The sequence below is a fragment of the Rhopalosiphum padi genome, chromosome 4 (genome assembly GCF_020882245.1).
Source record: "Rhopalosiphum padi isolate XX-2018 chromosome 4, ASM2088224v1, whole genome shotgun sequence".
In the NCBI taxonomy this organism is placed as follows: Eukaryota; Metazoa; Arthropoda; class Insecta; order Hemiptera; family Aphididae; genus Rhopalosiphum; species Rhopalosiphum padi.
In genome coordinates this window covers 43565016-43585411 of record NC_083600.1, presented here as the reverse complement: position 1 = coordinate 43585411, position 20396 = coordinate 43565016, and the positions used below count along the sequence as shown (strand labels likewise).

At 28.3% G+C, this 20396-nt stretch overlaps 4 protein-coding genes across 6 annotated transcripts; 2 read left to right on the top strand and 2 right to left on the bottom strand.

Annotated features, from left to right (window-relative positions):
- Positions 1 to 8725: 8725 nt before the first annotated feature.
- LOC132930907 (acyl-coenzyme A diphosphatase FITM2) lies at positions 8726 to 14594 on the top strand. 2 transcript variants are annotated; one of them, XR_009662295.1, is made up of 3 exons: positions 8726 to 10041; positions 11087 to 11216; positions 14474 to 14594. XR_009662295.1 is itself a non-coding variant. In XM_060997016.1 (2 exons), the coding sequence occupies exons 1-2, from the start codon at positions 9063 to 9065 to the stop codon at positions 11104 to 11106; spliced, it is 999 nt and encodes a 332-aa protein (XP_060852999.1). In that variant the 5' UTR covers positions 8726 to 9062; the 3' UTR covers positions 11107 to 11549. The 2 variants fall into 2 exon arrangements, 1 of the variants encoding a protein (XP_060852999.1); XM_060997016.1 differs by lacking the exon at positions 14474 to 14594 and having other exon boundaries at positions 11087 to 11549.
- On the bottom strand, positions 11359 to 14476 carry LOC132930906 (pre-mRNA-splicing factor RBM22). The gene is made up of 8 exons (XM_060997015.1): positions 14335 to 14476; positions 14191 to 14255; positions 13018 to 13071; positions 12768 to 12944; positions 12613 to 12699; positions 12334 to 12548; positions 12017 to 12160; positions 11359 to 11950 (listed from the first exon to the last, which is right to left on the bottom strand). Exons 2-8 carry the CDS (start codon positions 14242 to 14244, stop codon positions 11536 to 11538), a joined length of 1146 nt encoding a protein of 381 aa, XP_060852998.1. The 5' UTR covers positions 14245 to 14255; positions 14335 to 14476; the 3' UTR covers positions 11359 to 11535.
- A 22-nt stretch (positions 14595 to 14616) lies between the features above and the next one.
- Positions 14617 to 15637, top strand: LOC132930909 (kxDL motif-containing protein CG10681). 2 transcript variants are annotated; one of them, XM_060997019.1, is made up of 4 exons: positions 14617 to 14732; positions 14858 to 15035; positions 15114 to 15313; positions 15391 to 15637. In XM_060997019.1, exons 2-4 carry the CDS (start codon positions 14890 to 14892, stop codon positions 15492 to 15494), a joined length of 450 nt encoding a protein of 149 aa, XP_060853002.1. In that variant the 5' UTR covers positions 14617 to 14732; positions 14858 to 14889; the 3' UTR covers positions 15495 to 15637. The 2 variants fall into 2 exon arrangements, with proteins under 2 accessions (XP_060853002.1, XP_060853001.1); XM_060997018.1 differs by having other exon boundaries at positions 14682 to 15035.
- A 723-nt stretch (positions 15638 to 16360) lies between these two features.
- On the bottom strand, positions 16361 to 18000 carry LOC132930360 (coiled-coil domain-containing protein 103). Its single transcript, XM_060996191.1, has 4 exons — positions 17547 to 18000; positions 17332 to 17470; positions 16973 to 17250; positions 16361 to 16900 (listed from the first exon to the last, which is right to left on the bottom strand). Exons 1-4 carry the CDS (start codon positions 17678 to 17680, stop codon positions 16738 to 16740), a joined length of 714 nt encoding a protein of 237 aa, XP_060852174.1. The 5' UTR covers positions 17681 to 18000; the 3' UTR covers positions 16361 to 16737.
- Between the last annotated feature and the right edge of the window lie 2396 nt (positions 18001 to 20396).

Sequence of the window (20396 nt, the reverse complement as noted above, 5' to 3'; positions counted from 1 at the left end):
AAAAAAATTTGAATTATAGAGTAAAGAAAAAAAAATTTTTTTTTAATGTACATATTAATTAATTCAGAAATTATACATTTGTTTTTATAGATGGTGAAGGTGGGCAAGGTAAATATTAAATATTTTTATACTTTGATGTATTGAAGTCAATTATAAATTAAATGAATAAATTGCTGCTATTTGAAATATCGTTCTTGCATTCTGTAACAAAAATTGAAATATAAATTTCAAATCCGGTTATCGTTATTTGATTTTGTTAAGCGACGATTAAAAATCTTGAGATTATCTCGTAATAAAATATATTTGTATTATGTTATTATGATTTATGTTATTAACAATATATTATTTTAACTGCTTTTAAATAGATTTACTAAGTACGTAAACTAAATTGTATAAGGTTTATTTAAAATAATTAAATTAAACTTAAAAAATAATCACTCATACCTATATTATGTATTTTTTTTATTTAGGGGAACTCTATAGTACGTAATTTGTTTGTTATTTTAATTGTATTGCTCATTTTACAATTTTATTTTATATTTTTATGTGATACGTTTTTCATAATATATTTTATAAATTTTCAACATATAAAAAAACAGTAATCAATATAAATGAAAAAATAATAATATGCTGCTCTTGTGTCATTATTATTTATCAAGTTCAAAATATTAATCTCACTTTTCAAATTGCTTAAATCATTTTTATTTATCCATTAACATCTTTTTTTTCAGCAATATTTGGTATGTATATTTTTTTTACCATTTTGAATTTAGGTTTCCACTTTGAACACTAATGCAAATTTACTTTTGTATAATATTACAATTTTATTAATACTACGATATTATATACATTATTTTTGTAGACAATATTGGTAAATATTTATTTATTGTTTTTGTAATTTTTGTTTCTCTTGATGTATATTGTTGCGTGAATTTTACAATATAGTTATATTTTTAAGAATTAAAACATAGGAATCTTTTAAGTTAAAAAATAAATAAGAGATGTTTACTTAGAATATAATACGCTAAACTATAATTTGATAAATTACTGTTATTTTTGCTAAAATTTCTATCATAAATTGTATGTAAAACAAATGAGAATCTGACGAGATATCTATATCTTCTAGAATCTTGACTAATTTGTCCGACGTGACAACTAAGTAGGAATCACTGGCTCAACATATTCTATAATCCCAATGGGATTTTTTGTGTATAAGAAATGGGCCACGTGGCTGGGCAAGAACATATTGCCCTTAAAATGTCTATTGTGTATTATAATTTGTACCTTCTTATTAAAAATGAACCAAACTATTATTGTTCGCAGATACAGAACGTACGTATTATTTCTTTATTTTGTATATAATTTATGCATTACGTGTGAAGGACCTACAATTTTAGATTCTAAGTGGAGCATTTTAAAGAATGTGTGTTTTATATTTTGTTTTTTGGAACAGAAAAATGATTCTAACTGCAACATTGTCAGTTTATTTTTTTGTATAAAATTGCTGAAGTTCAGTTTTCGACAGGTTAGGTAACCTGTTGTAACACTACGAGAATTACCTTACTTACCATAACGGTAGCCTGCTAAAAACAATGTAAAATCTGAGTATTTCACAATTTCCTATAATGGTAGACATGAATATGAAGATATAGATACTATTCATATTAAGTAGGATTTATATTCAAATGCATTATACAACTGTGAAAAAATGAATTGCATCCAGTAGGAATACGGGACTTATAACTTATAACTATATATAGTTATATGTGCTTATAATTTATATAGCACATAACACGAGACACAGCCATCAACAAAAATTTGATAATCGGATCGTACCCCTTTGAACACGTCGATAGTTTTCGATATTTAGGAATAAATATAATTTATATAACCGATATGCACATTTAAGGTTAGGTAGATTATTTAAAACACAAATTTTATTATATATTATGTACATTTTAAGTTATTGTTTTTTTTTTTCATTTATTGCTTTATCACTAACAATTATTATAATAACTTGTTCTTGTAGTTCAAATATGTATGTATTTATAATATTTTTTAAATTGGTATTTTATTCAGCTATTATTTAATTGTCATCTAAATAGAATTGTTTAGTTCTAAACTACAGTATTAAATGCTATAGGTTTAATCTACATGGAACACTGTAATAGGTTATCCGGTACGTAATACTATTAGTGTTTTTAATTTTATTTTTATGAAATTTCAAATTTGCATTACCAAAATACGTATACTCTAAAAGAAAAGTTCTTAATTTGATTTTTTTTTAAATCAATTTTTTTCCTATATGCTTAACACAGAACCAATTTATAATTTTTTTAGTTGGACTGTTCAATACTATTGTTGTAATTATTATCATTGTAATTGCGATATTGGTTCGTTGCGTGTTACAATTTTGTTTCTGGTAACAATATTTTCCTTTTTAAGCTATAGCGCATCGCCGAATAAATTGTACACCTCGGACACTATGTATTTGTTTGTCTTCGCGATTTTTACAATTTTCAATAAACGTCGTATCTATTGTATATATTATTCTGATAATTTCGCTAGGATGCTGTAGCTGATTGTAATTTTAAAAGGTTCGCCTATTGTGCAACTTTCGTGGCTTTGTCATCATCGGCCTTTATCATGCTCTCTTAGTATTGTTTCTTATTATGCGAGGCAATCGTCACCATAAACTTACAGCATCTATAATAATTTAGAACTGAAATTACGAAAAGAATATTGAATTAAGAATTAATTTGATAAGTCTTATATCTATTATTATTTCGACGGACGTCATAATCGTTGACTTACCGTTCATAACCGCAAATTTTATACCACAATCATGTCTTCTATTGTTAAAAAAGAGCATTCGAAAGGTCGATACCTAGTTAAAAACCACACATATTTGATTGGCAATTCATAATTAAACAGATTCTATATTTATTAAAAAGATAATTTAGTATTAGTATTTTCAAATATTATTTGTATGTATAATTGTGTTTTAGAAAATATTTTTTATAATTTACAGTTAATAAACAACATATTTTTAAATAATTTTTATCTATAGATATTTGCATGGTTTATACTTTTGTAAATAACAGCATACATTTAAAATTTTATATTTTGAAGCAAATTATTTTGCAATTATTTCGATACATTAAAATCAGAATTCGGACAAGTAATTTATAAATTATGTCATATGATTTCATTTTTCTTATTAATTAAATTTATAAATTATAGAATATGCAAGAAAATGAATAAATCTTTTCAATATATGTATGATGCGAAGAAAATAAATCTTAATAATATGCGATAAAAAATTTGAAATTTGAAATCATTTTATCAAAAAAATAAATATGTATCGAATACTATTTCTCCTACCTATATCCCGATAAAATATGCAAATATATAATGTTTTGAGTTCTGGAAATAATATATATTTTAAGTTAAAGTTTGCAGTGTAGTAGACCAATATTTTACAGGATACCAATCATGTACCACCTCACATTACTCACCGAATACTCGTCCGATTATCAATTTTGATGCATTGAAAAATATTCTGCTTCAGAATATAAGATTAACAATGTATGTCAATGTTCAAAAAAATAAAATACATTTTATTTAATGAGTGTATTTCAATATATTTTACACATATTAAAAATCAACTAAAAAATTATTGCCTACAGATGTCACCGGTACGTGCGTTGTTGTTTTATTTTTTGTTTATATTTATGGTATTTTGACATATGGCTTACAATTTTTAATTTGATATGAGAAAATATGTTTTTATTTCATTGATTGGAATAGTAAAAATACTTCTTTCTCAATATTCTGATAACTACATTTACAGTACACCGAATCATCGGTTTTACTCTTTTATCGTTCAGCACTGATACTGATAAATGTAGCTATCATTTATAAAGTAAAATGTACAGTTTAATCAAAACCAATAAGTTGTTGAATTTTAAGAATTATTTTATACATAATAATTTTAATCTCCGATAATTAATAAAACACCTTAATTTATATATATATGTTTAATGTAAAGTTATTACTAAAAATTATAATAACTTTTTTCAGAATACAATGTTCAGAGTAATTATTATATTTTTAAATCAATGTTTAATTAATTAACCAAATGATGGTTAATAAATACTGTTATTTTTAATTGTGAACTAACTAGAATTGTTTGGTTCAAAGCTACAATATTAAGCTCCTTAGGATATACAGCGTTGAGAGTGTTGAGTATTATCTTATCCAGATAAAAATCTAACTGTTATCTATTATCTATAAAGTTTAAAGTTTAAGTAGCTTTTCTACGGAATTTCTTAACATTACGAAACTCTGATTATTCATAAGTTGCATTGATAGACTTCGATTTGTATACGTTAATTATTTTAAACAAAATAATTTACCATATATAGTAGGGCAATTATACCTACATATTTTGTAACTAATGTTATTTTTTTTTTTTTTTATATTCTTTTAGAACAATCAGGTGAGTAATAAGTTTTATTTTTTAATAATAAAAAATGAAATTTTTCTTCTCATGATAATTATCCATATTAAGTTTCAATATTTAACATAAACTATAATATACTGATAAACCACATGAAAGAATGATGAGGATTGCCAATGTTTAACCTATTAACACTTCCTTTTAATATTGTAATTAATATTAAATATTAATAAATAAATATTTTCATTGCTATACTCAGAATTTATATAGGAATAGTGTATTAGTGTTTCACAAACGTTATTGGTTAATTGTTGAAAATTTTAGCTTATTGATATATTTGTATAAAAACAATATCAAGAATTCACCTTATTTATAATATTAAGAGATAGTATCATAAAGTATAACATATAATAATATATTAATTAGTATGTTTATGATTTGATTTCTAGAATTTGCGAGTAAGTATATTATATTTAAATATATTTTCATAAATTTAATATGTGGAACATCATTTTTATAATAATCACTATACTTTTAAATTAAAAATCATGGGTAAAATCCTTCAATAAACATAATTGTGTATGACTATTATTATCATTAACTCTAATGGTACAAATGATAGTCCCCAATCCTGACTATAATTTTTTTGGTTAAAAATATTACCATTACACAAACGATCACCGCCCGTTATCATTAACCTAGTAGAATTATTCACATTAAGCAAACATGTGGACTCTTCACAAGTAGTATTATAACAGAAAATTTTGAAAGGGCGTGTTTATATTTTATATTTGATTTACGTTAGAATCACGCACAAAAAAATATTACATAAAAATTACAGTTTATAATTTTTTTTTTTTAGGAAAAGCAGTGCTAAGTACGTATGTTTTTAACTTAATTGTTTTAAGACGATTTGTCAGTCTAATCATTAAGTAAACTGTTGGTTATTGCTATTTAAAAACGTATTATAGTATAATAGCCCATAGTCAATAGGTTAGCTTAGGGTATTGGTTATGGTATTAGTATTACTGTAGGTTTATTGCATTTTTGCATGCGTTGTTTTAAGTTATCACTATACTATATTATAATAATTAAATCAATCTGACTGTACTACACTGATTCTTACACAGACAGTAAGACACGGTAGGCGGGTAGGGACACGCTCAAACTCAGAACTTTCCGTTCAGCGGATTCCTTCAGATTGTGTGGCCGTGTGTCTCTGCCCGTTCATATTAACAATTGCTTACTTTACTTACTATTGCAGACAGGGGTTCATATATCACTATGAGATGATATTATAATAATTATGTATTAAAAATTAAAATATATGAATTGTTGTATGTACCTACGTATACTGCAATTAAGTAGGAATTTAACGGTGTAATTGTGTAAAATGTTTACGTATTAATAAAATCTAAATATTCAATCAACTATATGTATATAATATGGTGACCAGATATAACAATTTAAAAAAGTTTTTCTTGGTAAAAATTCCATGTGTAAAATTTGAATAAGTAAATACAAAACTTTGTTAATATGTAGGAAACATATTGATTGTTAATATGTAGGAAACATATTGACAGATAACAAATTAAATTAACTATGCTACCAACCAATTAGATTGCTCAAACCATAAAATATATTATATAAATTAATATCAAATTATAAAAATTATAAACATGTATTAGCCCATAATATTTTCAAAAAAATAATACAATATTATGAACTTAACGGTATTGTTATGTATAGTGATATTAATTAGTATAATTGTGAAATGTGTGACGATGTTGTTATCTTTATAAAGATTAATTACATTTATTAAATTTCACCTCATTTTTATGTATAAAAAAAATAAGTAATAATTTGTTACTGTTATCTTCACTATTATTGTATAAAATAATTATATCATTAAAAATAAGTAATTTATCATAATGCAGTTTATTTTTAACAGCTATGGCAGTCCAATACAAAATGGCTATCAATCATCCAGATACTCGAGATCGTATGAATTATTTTATACCAATATTAATTATAAATACCAAAATATTACATATATGTGGCTATATGTAGTATATATTTTGATCATGTTACTTGTTGCAAAATAATAACTGGGTTCTGTTATGATTTTGTGTTTCAAGTAATAATTAAGTGTAGGTTTACAAATAATTTGAATGAGTATACTGTAATCAATAATCTGTATATATATTGGCCTCAGATTATTGTAGTCATCGACACTACCTGCGATCCCGGTATCATTGCTTGAATAAAGTATTGAATAAAATGTTACAGGGTTTGAGGGAAAACCTTACCTTCATATTATTTGTATACCTATAAACGATTCTTAAGATATTATTTTGGTAAACATTCAACTAATCTAATTCAAATTAATTTTTTAGTTTATATAACCAATCCATTAGGCCCATTGACCACATTCTGTGCTGTTAATAATAGGACAACCACTAATTCTCACAGTGAATATTATCGTGGCATTTTTGAGGCGGTCCTTAAGACGATGTAGTGATGACTATTTCAATGAAACTTACTAAAAAAGTTTTATTCAATGCAATAGCCAAAATATTTGTTAATTTTTTTTTTTAATTATTAATTTTAATTTATGTTCTATGTAGTATATATATCCATATTATTCAGTATAAGGACTTAAAATAGTACATTTACAATCAAGCGTAAATAAAGTGTTTCATTCAAATACATTACCTTATTAAGAACCACTTTTGTAATAATAATGCAATAAACAATAAAATATATTTATGTACATTAAGATTTATATTATATTTGTATTTTCTTCAATTAAATGTAATAGAAAATCAGAAACGAGAAATACTTTTTTTTTCTCAACAAAATCTATTTTTTAATTTTAAATACAATTGGATTTTATGTTGTTATTTATTAATAACTTAATAATACAAATACAAAATATAGTTGCACAATCCAATACTGATGAGGTATTTTATGATTGTGAGTGTGTTAATCTGCATATTTAAGTGTAGATATGTATATTATATATTATATAATTCGGAATGCAACACTACAACACTGGCTATAATTTTGTCTTCTAAATTGTGTGCGGTGATAAGCAGACTGTTTAAGTACCCGTCTTCCACGCTGCTCATGACTATTATATTCTAGTTTTTTATGAATACGATTTAATTGTTGAAATGACATGCATTTTGTTTAAACTATTATAAAATATTTCTAATAAATAACTATAATGTTGAATGTACACAATAATAATATACATATGTATACTAATTCTATAGATATCATAATATGAAGTCTAAAATTATAAAGCCATTGATACGGGTACTCTAAATAGTGTAGGTATAGAAAAGACCGGATTTAGTTTTTATAGGACAAAAAGTCCAAAAATACAAAATAATTTATATAATTAATACTTATTTTTAAAATTCAAAAATGTTTGTAAACAATATATATCATATACATTAAGATATTATTACATTTTTTTTTGATTTTCTTATTTGCATTTATAATTATATAATTTATTATTAATTTTAATAGGTTCATATAGATAAATGTAATAGATACATGTATTTAAAAATATTAACATAGGTACAATCACACGATATATCTTAGGAACAACAATATCAAAAATTATTTGTAACTAAATACATTTCAACAAACAATGAATTTTATTTTATTTATAAACAACTAAACAAGTAATATAAAAATATACATTTGTCATTACTATAGATATCTACTATAGTGTATTTCCGTTATTTGTTATACGAAAATATAATAATATAATATGTGTAGGTATAAACATTTTTAAATATTTAAAATAAATATTAGTTTTTGGATTTTTTGTCCGACACTAAAAATATGCTCGGACTTTTTGTCCAACTTTTTTTAAAACGGACTTTTTGTCCGCGATTGACATTTGACACTAGGTACACACTACACACAGTACATGTCATATGAGTATATATGACATATCTATGCGAAATGCGATAAATAAGACCTTGTTACTTATATACATGTCTGTGTTCATATTATAATATCAATTTTAAATTTTTAAATGCTATTTACGCCGGTGCAACACGATTGTCGATTAGTGTTAATTATTGCACTAATTGTAGAATTTTCTGTCAATTTTTGTGTTCTGGAGTCGATCGTGGTGTTGATCGAGAAATCAGTGTTGCAAAAGCGAAGAGTCGGATGTTTTAGATTTTTCAACTGACGGCAAAGAAAAAAAAACGGACTTTCGGCTTCTGATAAAAACAGTGACAAGACGAGAATCACTATAGTACTGTTATCACGAATAATGAATAAATAATTAATGTTCATGTCGGTAATGGACTACCGAATGCCGAACGTTGAATAACAGGTGAAAGTAAGACGTAACTGCGCGAGTACCAAAGTGTAATCTCTGCTGTATTCTGTGTTGCCGGGGACCGACACGGTTAACGGCGATCAATCGTCGGACGTACGGACTGCGGAAACGATGTGATACGGTTACCGGATTACGTGTCATTACTTTGCGGAATTAAAAATACCTCTCGTTCGCACGTCGTTCGCGTGTGCAGACTAACGGCGATTCGATCTTAGCGTTTCGGCCCCAGACATGACCACCAAGCGCAGCACTCGGTCGGGGTCGATCGAGTCGAACTACATACCGACGGGTTTGGCCATGAGATCCGAGACCAAAGGCACGCTGTTGGTCAGGGAACCGACGACCGTGTCCAGCATATTCTTGACGGTGTTGCTGTTCGCGTGCAGAAAATATCTGTTTTTATCGACGCACAAACGGCTGTTTGTGTATTTGGTCTTGCTGGTCGCTTCCGTCGTCGGCGACTTCATCAAGTTCCCGAAAATCTACTTCGCCAGCAGCGACACGTTTCTCAACCAGTATCTGGTCAAGTTGGGCTGGTTCTGGACCTTGCTGTGGACGCTTTCGTTTCTGATAACGACCAGCAAGGTATTTTGCCTCAACTCTCGATCCAGCATTACCGCGCACGCCAGTCGCCTGGTCGTTGCCACGTTTTTCTGGTACTTTTGGACGAACGCTTTCAACCGGCTCGAAGACTATTATGGCAAGTGTTCTGGAGGCAAAGGACTGGGCCGATCATCGTGCAAGTCTGCTGGCCACCAGTGGAAATCGTTTGACATATCCGGTCACGTATTCATACTCATATATAGTACATTGGTGATGATAAGTGAAGCGAGGCCAATCATTGGCTGGGATAAAATTCAAGACGTGTTGAGAAATGAAGAGAACGCACGCAAAGAAGGCAAAAGTGTAGCTACCACATTTAGCAATCTGAAGGAAGAGGAATTGCAAGAGATGAAAACTGTCTACAAGCAGATGACTCCTTGTGTACAAATTTTATTCTTAGTAATCACAATTTTTGTGGCTGTTTGGGAGTTAATGCTTATCACAACGATGATGTATTTCCACACGATGCCCGAAAAACTATTGGCAGGTATTGTGGCAATGTCGACTTGGTTTGTAACGTACAGAGCCTGGTACAGCTCGTCATTTTTGCCCCCTCTGCCTGGTGACGGATTCTTTAAAAATCAAGCACTTCAAAAGAGTGAAATAGGTATTTAGTTATTAGTACAATGTCATGACAATATATTGGTGTTTTGTATTTTTTTTCAATAACAAAATCTGTATATCCATATATGGGTAAAGTACTATATTATATCTGTATGTGCAGTGGCGTGGTGAAGAGATAATTGTCAGACGGCCTGAGTTTTTTTATAGTGATGATGGGTGGGTGGATGGATGGGTAATGGCCAATAAATAATAATTTAATACTCAATTATTTATCATTAGAGGAAGTTAATAAAAGTGCCTTTAAACTTTAGGTGGGTTAATTGTTGGAATATTTGTCTATAGTTTTTGTAAAATCTCAAATTCATCACGCCATTATGTATGTGTTCATTTTGAATAACAATTTTTATTAGTTTTAAAATTTTTTTTTGTTTTCAATATATAGTAGAGCGTTGATCATCCACATTAATTGGGACCTAGAGGGGTATGGATAATCAAATATGCATTAAAAATAAAGTTAAAAACTAATTTATTGTATGTATAGTTTATCTATAATATGATACATTAGAGTGAGCCGTAGTAGACAATGAAATAATCTTGTATTTTATAATTTATATACGTTTAAATGAACATAACAAATTTTTAACTAAATGAAACAAAAAAGAAATTTGTACAAACATTTTGTGGTGCGAATAATTGACACTCTACTGTATTAATATATATATTTTTGATTGTTTTTATTTAGGTTTTTTATTATTATTGTTTTGTTATATTTATCTAACTTTGTTGAACAATATTTCATGATATTAAATTAAATATTTTTTTTTAATCAATTTTCTTGTTTTAAACATCCCGAGCATTTTAATTAAATTAATAATTTTATTGATCATGTTATTTAAAATTAATTTCAGTTTTCTAAGATTTGTAGGTTCATAATGTTTTTATTATTTCAATATTACTGATATTATTATAATGTATTTGTTCAAAGAAAAAACAAAATCTTAGCACTACTACTTAATTGAAATGTTAACTATTTTTAATAATAACTTTTATACAGTAAACATCTGTCAATTAAATATTATTTGTTTTAGATTATGGTTTAATTATGTAATCAGAAAAAAGATTTACCAGCTACATTAAATTATAAGAGAACTATATAATGCATAAATTCACCGAAGAATAAAAAGTTAGCCAATCAACAGAATTCTATGACAATCCTAAGTAAGATATCAAGTTATATTTTTTAATAACTATTTTGATACGAGTACTTAGATTAGAAGTTAGCTTTATCAGGTTATGATTGAGTTAGATGTTTCACCCAGAACATAAATATTTAAGTAAATACACAATAAAAACTACGTAATTGATGTCTTTTAAGAATTTTATTAGTTCAGCAAACATATATATAAGTTGAAATTATATCTAAATATGATATTTATATTATGTAGTTATATAATAATTGGGGATAATTGAGTTGTCTGTTATATTTAAATCATAGAGTAAAAGAATGTAAAAAATGAATTATAATAAAAAAAAAGTTTCATTTGCTTGTACCAGGTGGATAAAGAGGTGTTGACATATACGGCATACTTGGGTGAGGTAATGTTGGCATGACAGGTATGAAAGGAGTAGCAACAACAGGCACAGTTTGAGGAGCAATGTTGAAAAAATTGTTTTGTAACTCTGTGGGCAGTGGGGGTAATGGAGCAGGTAATCCTGGTGAAGGTTTCATTTTGGTTTCTTTCATAGCTGCTATACTAGTGGTTTCTTTATCTTTACGTGCTTGAGCATGACCCCAACGTACATTCAATTTATGTCCACCTAATGTTAGACGGCCATAAGTGCTCTCAGCTGCCACTTCAGCTGCAGCTCGTGTGGTATATTGAATGAATGCGCAATTCTGATGAGCTACATGAGTAATATTTCGGATTTCTCCGTATTGATAAAATACATCCCTAAAAATTAAAAAAACAAAATCTTTAGCAACTATTATAAATTGTACATTTATTATAAATATTTACCTCAAATCTTTTTCTGTAGTTATGTCATTCAGGTTACCAACATAAAGTGTTGTGATTGTTTGATCCTCTGGTTTTTCTAGTTTTGGCATTTCACTGGCTCTGTTCATCATTTTTTCGGCAACAGGATCATTAACACCATAATATCTAAAAAAAAAATACAAATACAAATATTTCAGAAAAGAAGTTACAAAAATTAAAAACTTTACAAATTTTTAAAACATTTAATGTAAAAATTTGAAAATCCAGTAGTAAAAATGTGTAAGACTAGCACATTTTGAGAGCGTCACAATATAGTGAGGTTATTTATAAATTATTACCTGTCTTTGAAATTCTGATTCGATAATGGATCCTCTGGGTCTGTAGGTCTTTCATGACGGTATGGACATTCTTCTCCTCGTCGACATTCACCTTTCACCCAAAATGAACAAATGTGTGGTCTGTTACGTTCATAATAAGGAGCTTTACGAGCCATTTTAGCCAATACATCACTAGCATTTTGACATTTTCCACCAGCTTCATCCATCTTGGCTAACTAAATATAATAGATAAATTAATTTATTAACACTTTTGGTAAATATAAATTTAAATTATCTTACTTCAGAATCCATGTTTTGAACAAAATATTCTTTGTTAACATCAGACTTGGGAATTTGTTCTTTAATTTTTAATGCAGCATCTCGAACCTATAATTAATACAAATTTTAAATTATCAATATATCAAATCAATCGACTACTATTTAAATAAATGTACTTGTAAAGGAAGTCCATATTCGAGATCCAATAAACATGTCTGGCAAGCATTTCTTAGACGTGCACATGTTTGACATATTTCAGTTTTCTTGAAACGCATTCTAGCACCTGGGCACCAACGGAATACTGTAAATGGTCTTGCACAAACTTCACACTCCTTACCATATTTTTCTTTTGCCTAAAAAAAAGTAGGACAGCAAAAAATAATAACAGTTAAAAAATGTCAAATTATTTTAGATAAATACACTTACCATTCGCAAATAAGGGCTATCTCCTAAGCATGTTTCACAAACAATTGGAAAGTCCTAAAACAAATTTAAGACATTAGGATATTTTTATAAAACTAATATCATTAGAATTCATCATTGATACAACATAATTGTCAAAAGCAGTAGATACTTATTGTAAATGTTTATTGTATAAATCTTTAAATATTGAACACTAAATTGTTGTACCTATTTTTAAGTTTGTATTACCATTGAAGCTGTTTAGGCCTACAGTCTATGGTGGCAACAAACAAAATAGCATATTGTTTTTTGATATAACACAAAATAATATTTGATGTTGAAACATTATTTTAAAAATAAAAGCATAAGTAATTTGAATATATTATAATCTTATGAAATAATATCAACAAAATAGTGTTCAAAATAAACCATAGTCGTAGTTATGTATATTACTATATTTATTCATAATTAGTTGTATCTCACAAATGAACACTAGAACCACTACCTAAATTTAACTTAATAACAAGAATTATTTATTCAAGATATGTAGAAATATCAACAATAAGTAACAACAGCCAAATATTATTAGTTATTAATGTTAATTTTCCAGTCATTAGAATTCATATCTGAATTTAACCTTTTTAGTATAACACATTAATAAATGCGATAATATTTTATTGGAGAAAAATATCAATGTATAGAATTAGGAGACAAATGTATTAAAGCTTATGGGTGTCAAAACCCTTAATTCAACTCTGCCTATTTTTCTAATAAGTAATTATAAAAATGACTTTAGAAAAATACTTGGTTATGTAAGTCATGTAATATATATAATTATATAATATATTTTATTTCTTACTAATAAAACTATAAATTGATAAAAATATGTAAGTACTAAGTACATCTGTTAAAACTATTTCACCTATTTAACATAAATACGGTGTACTTACAGCACATATTTATTAACTTTAATGTTAATGAATCATATAAAATATCAGATACAAGTTATAACTATTTAATTATCAATAAAAAAGTTTTTAAAACAGTCCAAGTAAATTTCTTCAAAATTTAACACATTCATATTGTTGAAATTCAAACTTTCAAAATTCACTTAGTAATGATAACATGACTTATAAAACCATAATTTAGCCTTCGCTAAAAATGTCATGTAAAATAGATTGTGAAAGAGATACTTACGGAGTCTTCCCAATTCTGTCGATTATAAGTGTTTGTCGTTTTGGACAGCGACATATTTGAAAACGCTGATGATCAAACAAAACGAAACAATACATTACAACATTATTATTATTATTATTATTAAATAGTATATTGTTAACTTACTCGATCGATTTCACGGCTTGTTGTGATTTATTTTTAATGGATAAGAACAAACATTAATTTATAAGTATAACTATTAACATTAACTATTGAAAATGTAAACTAAACTGTGTCAACTGTGATTTATGAATTTGGCCTTTAGGTACACAAAACTACAGAAGAGTGAAGACAAAACTTTTCAGAAGTCAGAACCTCAAAAAGTTGATAAGAAATCAAAGACGTTACATTTTTGATTTTTACCACGGATGTTATAGATGTAGATAGTAATGTATTATCTCTAATCAACTTACTACTGTCCTGCGAATTATTATAAATTATTATTGTAGTATTGTTATGATGATTTTTAATTTTTATTATTATTTATTATTTACTACTAAATAAAAAATTAGAATTGACTGTGTGTAAGTTCAGTAAATCCTGTCAATCCTAATATTTCGTTATCGAAACTTGATTTAACTGTTTACGTATCTAATACGGTTTCAGTTCTTTATTCCTGTAGTAATTATTGTCTATAAATCAATTTTAGCTTTATACGATCATCTGACCATAGCATCCTCGATGGCAGACACTACTAGCGATTTAGATGAAACACCGAGCATCGAGTGCTTTCAGAACTATACCGCACCCGAGGTGTTCATACAGGGTATAGCCGGTATTGTAAACCAGGAAGATGTGGAGTCCATGATCATTGCCCAAAAAGAGATGTAAACCATTAACACAGTGCAAAACTTTGAGTTCATTATTTATTCTGATGGTGTATGTGTGTTTGTCTCTGATTTAAGGTTGCAGCGTTTTGAGAAAACCAACGAAATGCTCACCAACTGCAATGCGTTGTCTATGAATCACCTAAAAACCACAAGTCAGGAACTAAAGAAGCACACTCAAATGTTGACAGAGTTACGCAAAGACTTAGATAGTACATTTAAGAGGATAGCCACGATCAGGTCCAAGATTAAAGTCCAATATCCAGACTTCCAAAAAAGTAAAGATTTTATTTTTGTGATACATTGTAAACTTAAGGCGTGTGTTACTAATATTATTGTTGTTGATGGATTACAGGTATTTTAGAAGAAAAGCAAAAAGAGCTAGAACAAAAGCCTGCTGATAGTTCATCTAGTGGTAGCGCAAGTACCGCTTCTCCATATAATTCCGATACAAATTAAAATTCATTTTTTATTTCATCAAAATTTTTAGTCATGATCTCAGTAAATTTATCATAACAATTTTAATATATGCTGTACAGTTTGATTATTTATAATATATTATGTTTATTATTTGTTTCAAATATAAAACATATTTTGTTAAATTTCTTAGCTTAAAATATTTTTTTTATATTTTCTTAGGTTTATTAGTAAAAGATTAATAAAGCTAAATGATAAACTATCAATATTGAATAATATACTATAACTAATAATATTGGTAAAGATAGCATTACTGGTCAAGCAAAATAATAATTCAAAATAATATCACAGAATATAATCAGATTTAAGAAAAAATGGAAAACAAATTTTAAAATTTCAAAGTAGGTACATTATGTAAAGTCAAATAATGTGTAATGTAATATATATAATTATTAATTATTAACAACTAGCTGTTATTAAAATATTTTTATATTCAAATACTATTGTACTATCATCAGTTTTTAAACTTAGTACTATTATGATATTATGATCAAGAGAATTGATGGAAATACAAAAGTAAAAAGTATAAGCAATTTATGATAATTAATAAATATTTAAATTATAAAAAAATTATTTCGATACATAATTATAAATTTAACAAATAACAATAATAAATTGATACTCTTTGTTTTGTTCCTTAAGTCAGTGACTTAAATTTTAATATCATCAAAAATATTTTTTTACAATACTAAATTAATAATTTAGCTTATTAATTTTTTTGTTTACTAAATAATGTGTTTTTACTTCATAAGAGGTCTTTTTATATGTTTAAAATTATAAAACAGTACTAGAATATTAGGATTAAGGAATTGATAGAGGTCTTCCAGATTTAACTATCAACTAGAACATAATTTGGTCTTAAATATTATATTTTTGTAATAATGAATACATAAAAAAAAACAAATACAAATTTTTGTCAACATATTATAAAGCAAAATAAAATGATAACCAGTATAATTATAATATTATATTGGGAGTATAATCAGTCTTTCATAATAAAAATAAAATAAATAATACATATTGCCACAAATTGTGTGTTGGGATATTTGAAATGGGATGTTATAAAGAAATTGCATCTATGATGTGACCATAATAACAGTCGTTATTTTATTCTTCCGCTATAAACACTTAAAATGGTAAAAGGATTTATGTGATATGTAGGTAAGTATAAGGTATGGAGGATCAGGAATATATTCACTATTAAAACTGAACGATCGTTATTTGATTAAACTTTATATTTTCTTCTCAGTGTACTCAAACTCCATTCAGTCACTCCTTGTTCAGCCAAATCTTGTTGACCAGACTTGAGACTCTCCTCTAGTTTGTTGAACAGATTACACAATGTGTCCAATTCAGTTGAACTCAAAAACTCAATGGCTAATTCAAATCTAAATGAAAAAAGAGAAATTAATAAAATACTAGTCTATAGTAGTATTTCACTCCAGCTGAGGTAGTCATACCTTTTTGTACCGGTGATCACATCTAAAAGTCTGGTGACTGCAACTATGTCGGGAACACTATTTGACGGAAATATGAGTAGTGTTTCGAGGAGTTCGACAAGGATAGATGGAGGTATCTCTTCGGTATGAAACGTAGCGGCCACATTTTCAGCACCATGTAAACTCAAATACTTGTACCTGTGTTTGGCTGTGCTAAGACGGTGGAAACTCAAAATAAACTCTTGGACTATTGGAGAGCAAGCGCTCGGTATGTTATCCTTGATGTCGACATCGGCAACCTAACAGAAGGAAACAAAAAAACAGTTCGCACATGAAACAACGTACACGGTTGTAGATTGAAATCGTTATCGGGTACTCACCACAAAATCAGAACTCAGCTGCTTGCTGTCCTGCATGTTGTGAGTTGCCACTACGTTATTCCACACCGAGGAAGGGTTGCTCTTGCACTCGATTTCTTTCTTGGACAGCGGACGCAAATGAGCCGCCTTGACGATATCGCTGCAAAAGGTGGCGTGCGTTGAAAATCTATGTCTGGTGAGGGATTGCCGCCGCGGACGAGAAGCCCGAAATTTACCTGAACTCTTGGTAAGTAGACACGCTCTTCACGGCCCTCAACTTGGCGTCGTTCTGTTGCCAGTAACGCACGTCCTTCTCCACATTGTCGATCAGTTCATCTTCGAGACTCTTGAAATCGGCAGATGAACCCATTAGTGCCGGGACGGGGGATGTCGTCGGCGATGCCGGTGGTCAGCGGTCGAGGGGTACTTCCACTATACCGCGAACACGGGGTGCGCCAAAGCAGCACTCTGTACGATGTGTTTTTTTTCTTCGCACTCGATAACAAAACGATTACCGTCGTCTTTTGTCCGTCGACGCTCTGCTACAACCACCGTCCGCGGCTGTCCAGCGCTTGGCAGCAGCTATCTATCAATATCGCTTGTCGAAATTTGATTACCTTTTCCTTTTTCCGCCTCGCGGTTCGTTTTCTCCATGAGCTGCTCGTTGTGGTGTGCCCGAGCGGGTCGCGCGGCGTTGTGTGTTGTTTACTTCGGTGGCCCCGTCGCCATGCCGACCGTGCCCAGGACTTGATAGCAGCGCCTGCTGAGACAGGTGGCGGTAGCGGGTGTCGGGATCCCGAGTCTACAACACTACGGTATCGAGATCAAAAAACCGCATTATATGTTTCGGCCCGGGAAAACCGTTCCCGGAGCTTGCTGCTTTCGGTGGGCGGCAGAGACTGGCAGTGCGGATTAGGGGCGTCATGTGCATAGATCCTATATATTAGCTATATATAGGTAAATAATATTATAATCAGCAAACGTGGTGTTATTAATTTATTATTCTTATTATTATAGGTATTAATGTGCCAAGTCAAAAGCGCGTAATATATTGTGTAAAATAATTGACAAAAACATAATTCGATTAACACCTATAATACTCAGTATAGTATATAAAAAAAAAATAGAAAAGTCCTTACCTATTTTATATTTACGAAAAATAATTGTACCTATATAATAATATACTTATATTATAATATCTACTTTGATTCATTAAAATTTATAGTCATAATAAATCGTAAAAATAATCCACGAGTCTTCTGTGCATTGTATAAAAAACAGTTTTTTATTATAATAAATAGAAAAATAGAATATGCGGGCCACAAAACCGAGATACTGGATGTCAACCGTGTTGGATATAATATGCATGAATTCATATTTAAATTTAATTCAACAATCCCGGTGGTATTGCTCTTATCGCGAACTGCTTTGTTTCAAAGGCAATTATTCTAACAATTGAGTCGTCTTTTTGTAAATGAAGACATGAAGTTATCATAAAATCATTCACTATTCTAAAAGCAAGATTCTAATTTCTAAAATTAAAATGATTAAGTTAGTTATTATGTAAAAATATTTATTATAATAATATGGTTTATATTGCTATTATTATAAAAAAATGTAATGTATTACTTAATTTTCCAAATCCAAACAAGAGTTTTAATTTTGTTTTATTAATGGTTCGTTAAAATTTTGGTGGACAGACGGACAGTCATTGACATTTTTCCTAACCTAACTACCTTAGTTATCAAAAAGTTATAGTATAAACATTAAACTGTCTTCATCAGAATTTAAAATGTTTTTTATCGTACCTATATGGGTTATATTATTTATGAATCTATGATGATTTATCATTGAATTCAAGTTTAACACATATATTACGGTGATATAGCCATATAGGTACTATATATTAGGTAATAGGTACCTACGCTGTACACTTGATATCCGCTGAAAGCTAAGTTACATAGTTGACAACTATAAGTATTATTTATTTAATCTAACATACCTATTAAATTATTTATTGTATTCGTTGTAGTCTCTTTTAGTATTAAATTTAAGTATAGGTTAAAATTTTGAACTAAATTTTTTTAACTCGAAAAGAATACTTTTAACGTATAGGGTACCTATAAAATGGTATTTATGCTTCTGATCGTACATAGTATAGTGACGATATACATTTTTGAAGGGATTGCATTTGTTACATAGAATATAAAGTTAAAAATAAATTATAAAGAACATCACAGATTACACACAAAAGATATTGTATGCACTCATCGTTAAAGTTGTACAGATGATCTCTTTGAATTTTAAATGCATTTAATATATTATGAAGATATACATATAAAATGCTATTTGTTCTGTTTTAAAATATATTTCATTCATGGTCGTAAAAGCCGTACAGGTATACGACTATACGAGACGTACAAAAACCAACCTAAATTTAAATTACTGGCTTCATATTATACCTATGTCTTACAGTTACAACAATGACCTTTTAAAATGTAAAGAGCGTTGAGCTTAAATATAACAATAATTATTATTATTCACAACTAACATTACACTGAACTGTAATGATTAATAATAAAAAGTATATATATATATATTTAATACGCTTTGATATAAAAATATGTATAATATGCTATGTGAACTTATAGTTAAATTATTAAATGTAATTTCCTTTTCTTTATTTTGATCAATTTGTTTATATATTAAACTTCTTCAGAAGTAATAAGAATTTTTCTATACTCTGCCATTAGAGAAAGAACATTACTGTTAAAATATTATAAACCTGTAAATATATTTGAATTTTGAGTTGCTTGTGATAGAAATTATATTTACCAGACAATGTGCAATTATGTACAAGTATGATCCCCCATAGACTATAGTGCAAATAGTGCATACTGCAATACTGCATGGAATCAAGAGTGGAACACATTGTTGTACAACAGCGTTTCTTAAATGGTGGGTTGCGACCCACTACGGGGCCACGAAAATATAACACCGGGTCGCAGAATTTAATAAAATTCTCATATTAAATTGTATTATTTATCATTTAGTTTGATAATTTGATATAATTAGTAATTATATTA

What these genes read in the sequence shown, in the direction of transcription:
- LOC132930907 (XM_060997016.1), top strand. Translation starts at nt 9,063, where the DNA reads ATGACCACCAAGCGCAGCACTCGGTCGGGGTCGATCGAGTCGAACTAC. An exon ending in ACTTCAAAAGAGTGAAATAG is followed by an intron (nt 10,042 to 11,086) that starts GTATTTAGTTAT and finishes TATTTGTTTTAG; the next exon opens with ATTATGGTTTAATTATGTAA.
- LOC132930906 (XM_060997015.1), bottom strand. Translation starts at nt 14,244, where the DNA reads ATGTCGCTGTCCAAAACGACAAACACTTATAATCGACAGAATTGGGAA. An exon ending in AATCAGAATTTCAAAGACAG is followed by an intron (nt 12,161 to 12,333) that starts GTAATAATTTAT and finishes TTTTTTTTTTAG; the next exon opens with ATATTATGGTGTTAATGATC. An exon ending in ACTACAGAAAAAGATTTGAG is followed by an intron (nt 11,951 to 12,016) that starts GTAAATATTTAT and finishes TTTAATTTTTAG; the next exon opens with GGATGTATTTTATCAATACG.
- LOC132930909 (XM_060997019.1), top strand. Translation starts at nt 14,890, where the DNA reads ATGGCAGACACTACTAGCGATTTAGATGAAACACCGAGCATCGAGTGC. An exon ending in ATCATTGCCCAAAAAGAGAT is followed by an intron (nt 15,036 to 15,113) that starts GTAAACCATTAA and finishes CTCTGATTTAAG; the next exon opens with GTTGCAGCGTTTTGAGAAAA. An exon ending in ATATCCAGACTTCCAAAAAA is followed by an intron (nt 15,314 to 15,390) that starts GTAAAGATTTTA and finishes GATGGATTACAG; the next exon opens with GTATTTTAGAAGAAAAGCAA.
- LOC132930360 (XM_060996191.1), bottom strand. Translation starts at nt 17,680, where the DNA reads ATGGGTTCATCTGCCGATTTCAAGAGTCTCGAAGATGAACTGATCGAC. An exon ending in TCTACTTACCAAGAGTTCAG is followed by an intron (nt 17,471 to 17,546) that starts GTAAATTTCGGG and finishes CACCTTTTGCAG; the next exon opens with CGATATCGTCAAGGCGGCTC. An exon ending in GTGATCACCGGTACAAAAAG is followed by an intron (nt 16,901 to 16,972) that starts GTATGACTACCT and finishes TTTTTCATTTAG; the next exon opens with ATTTGAATTAGCCATTGAGT.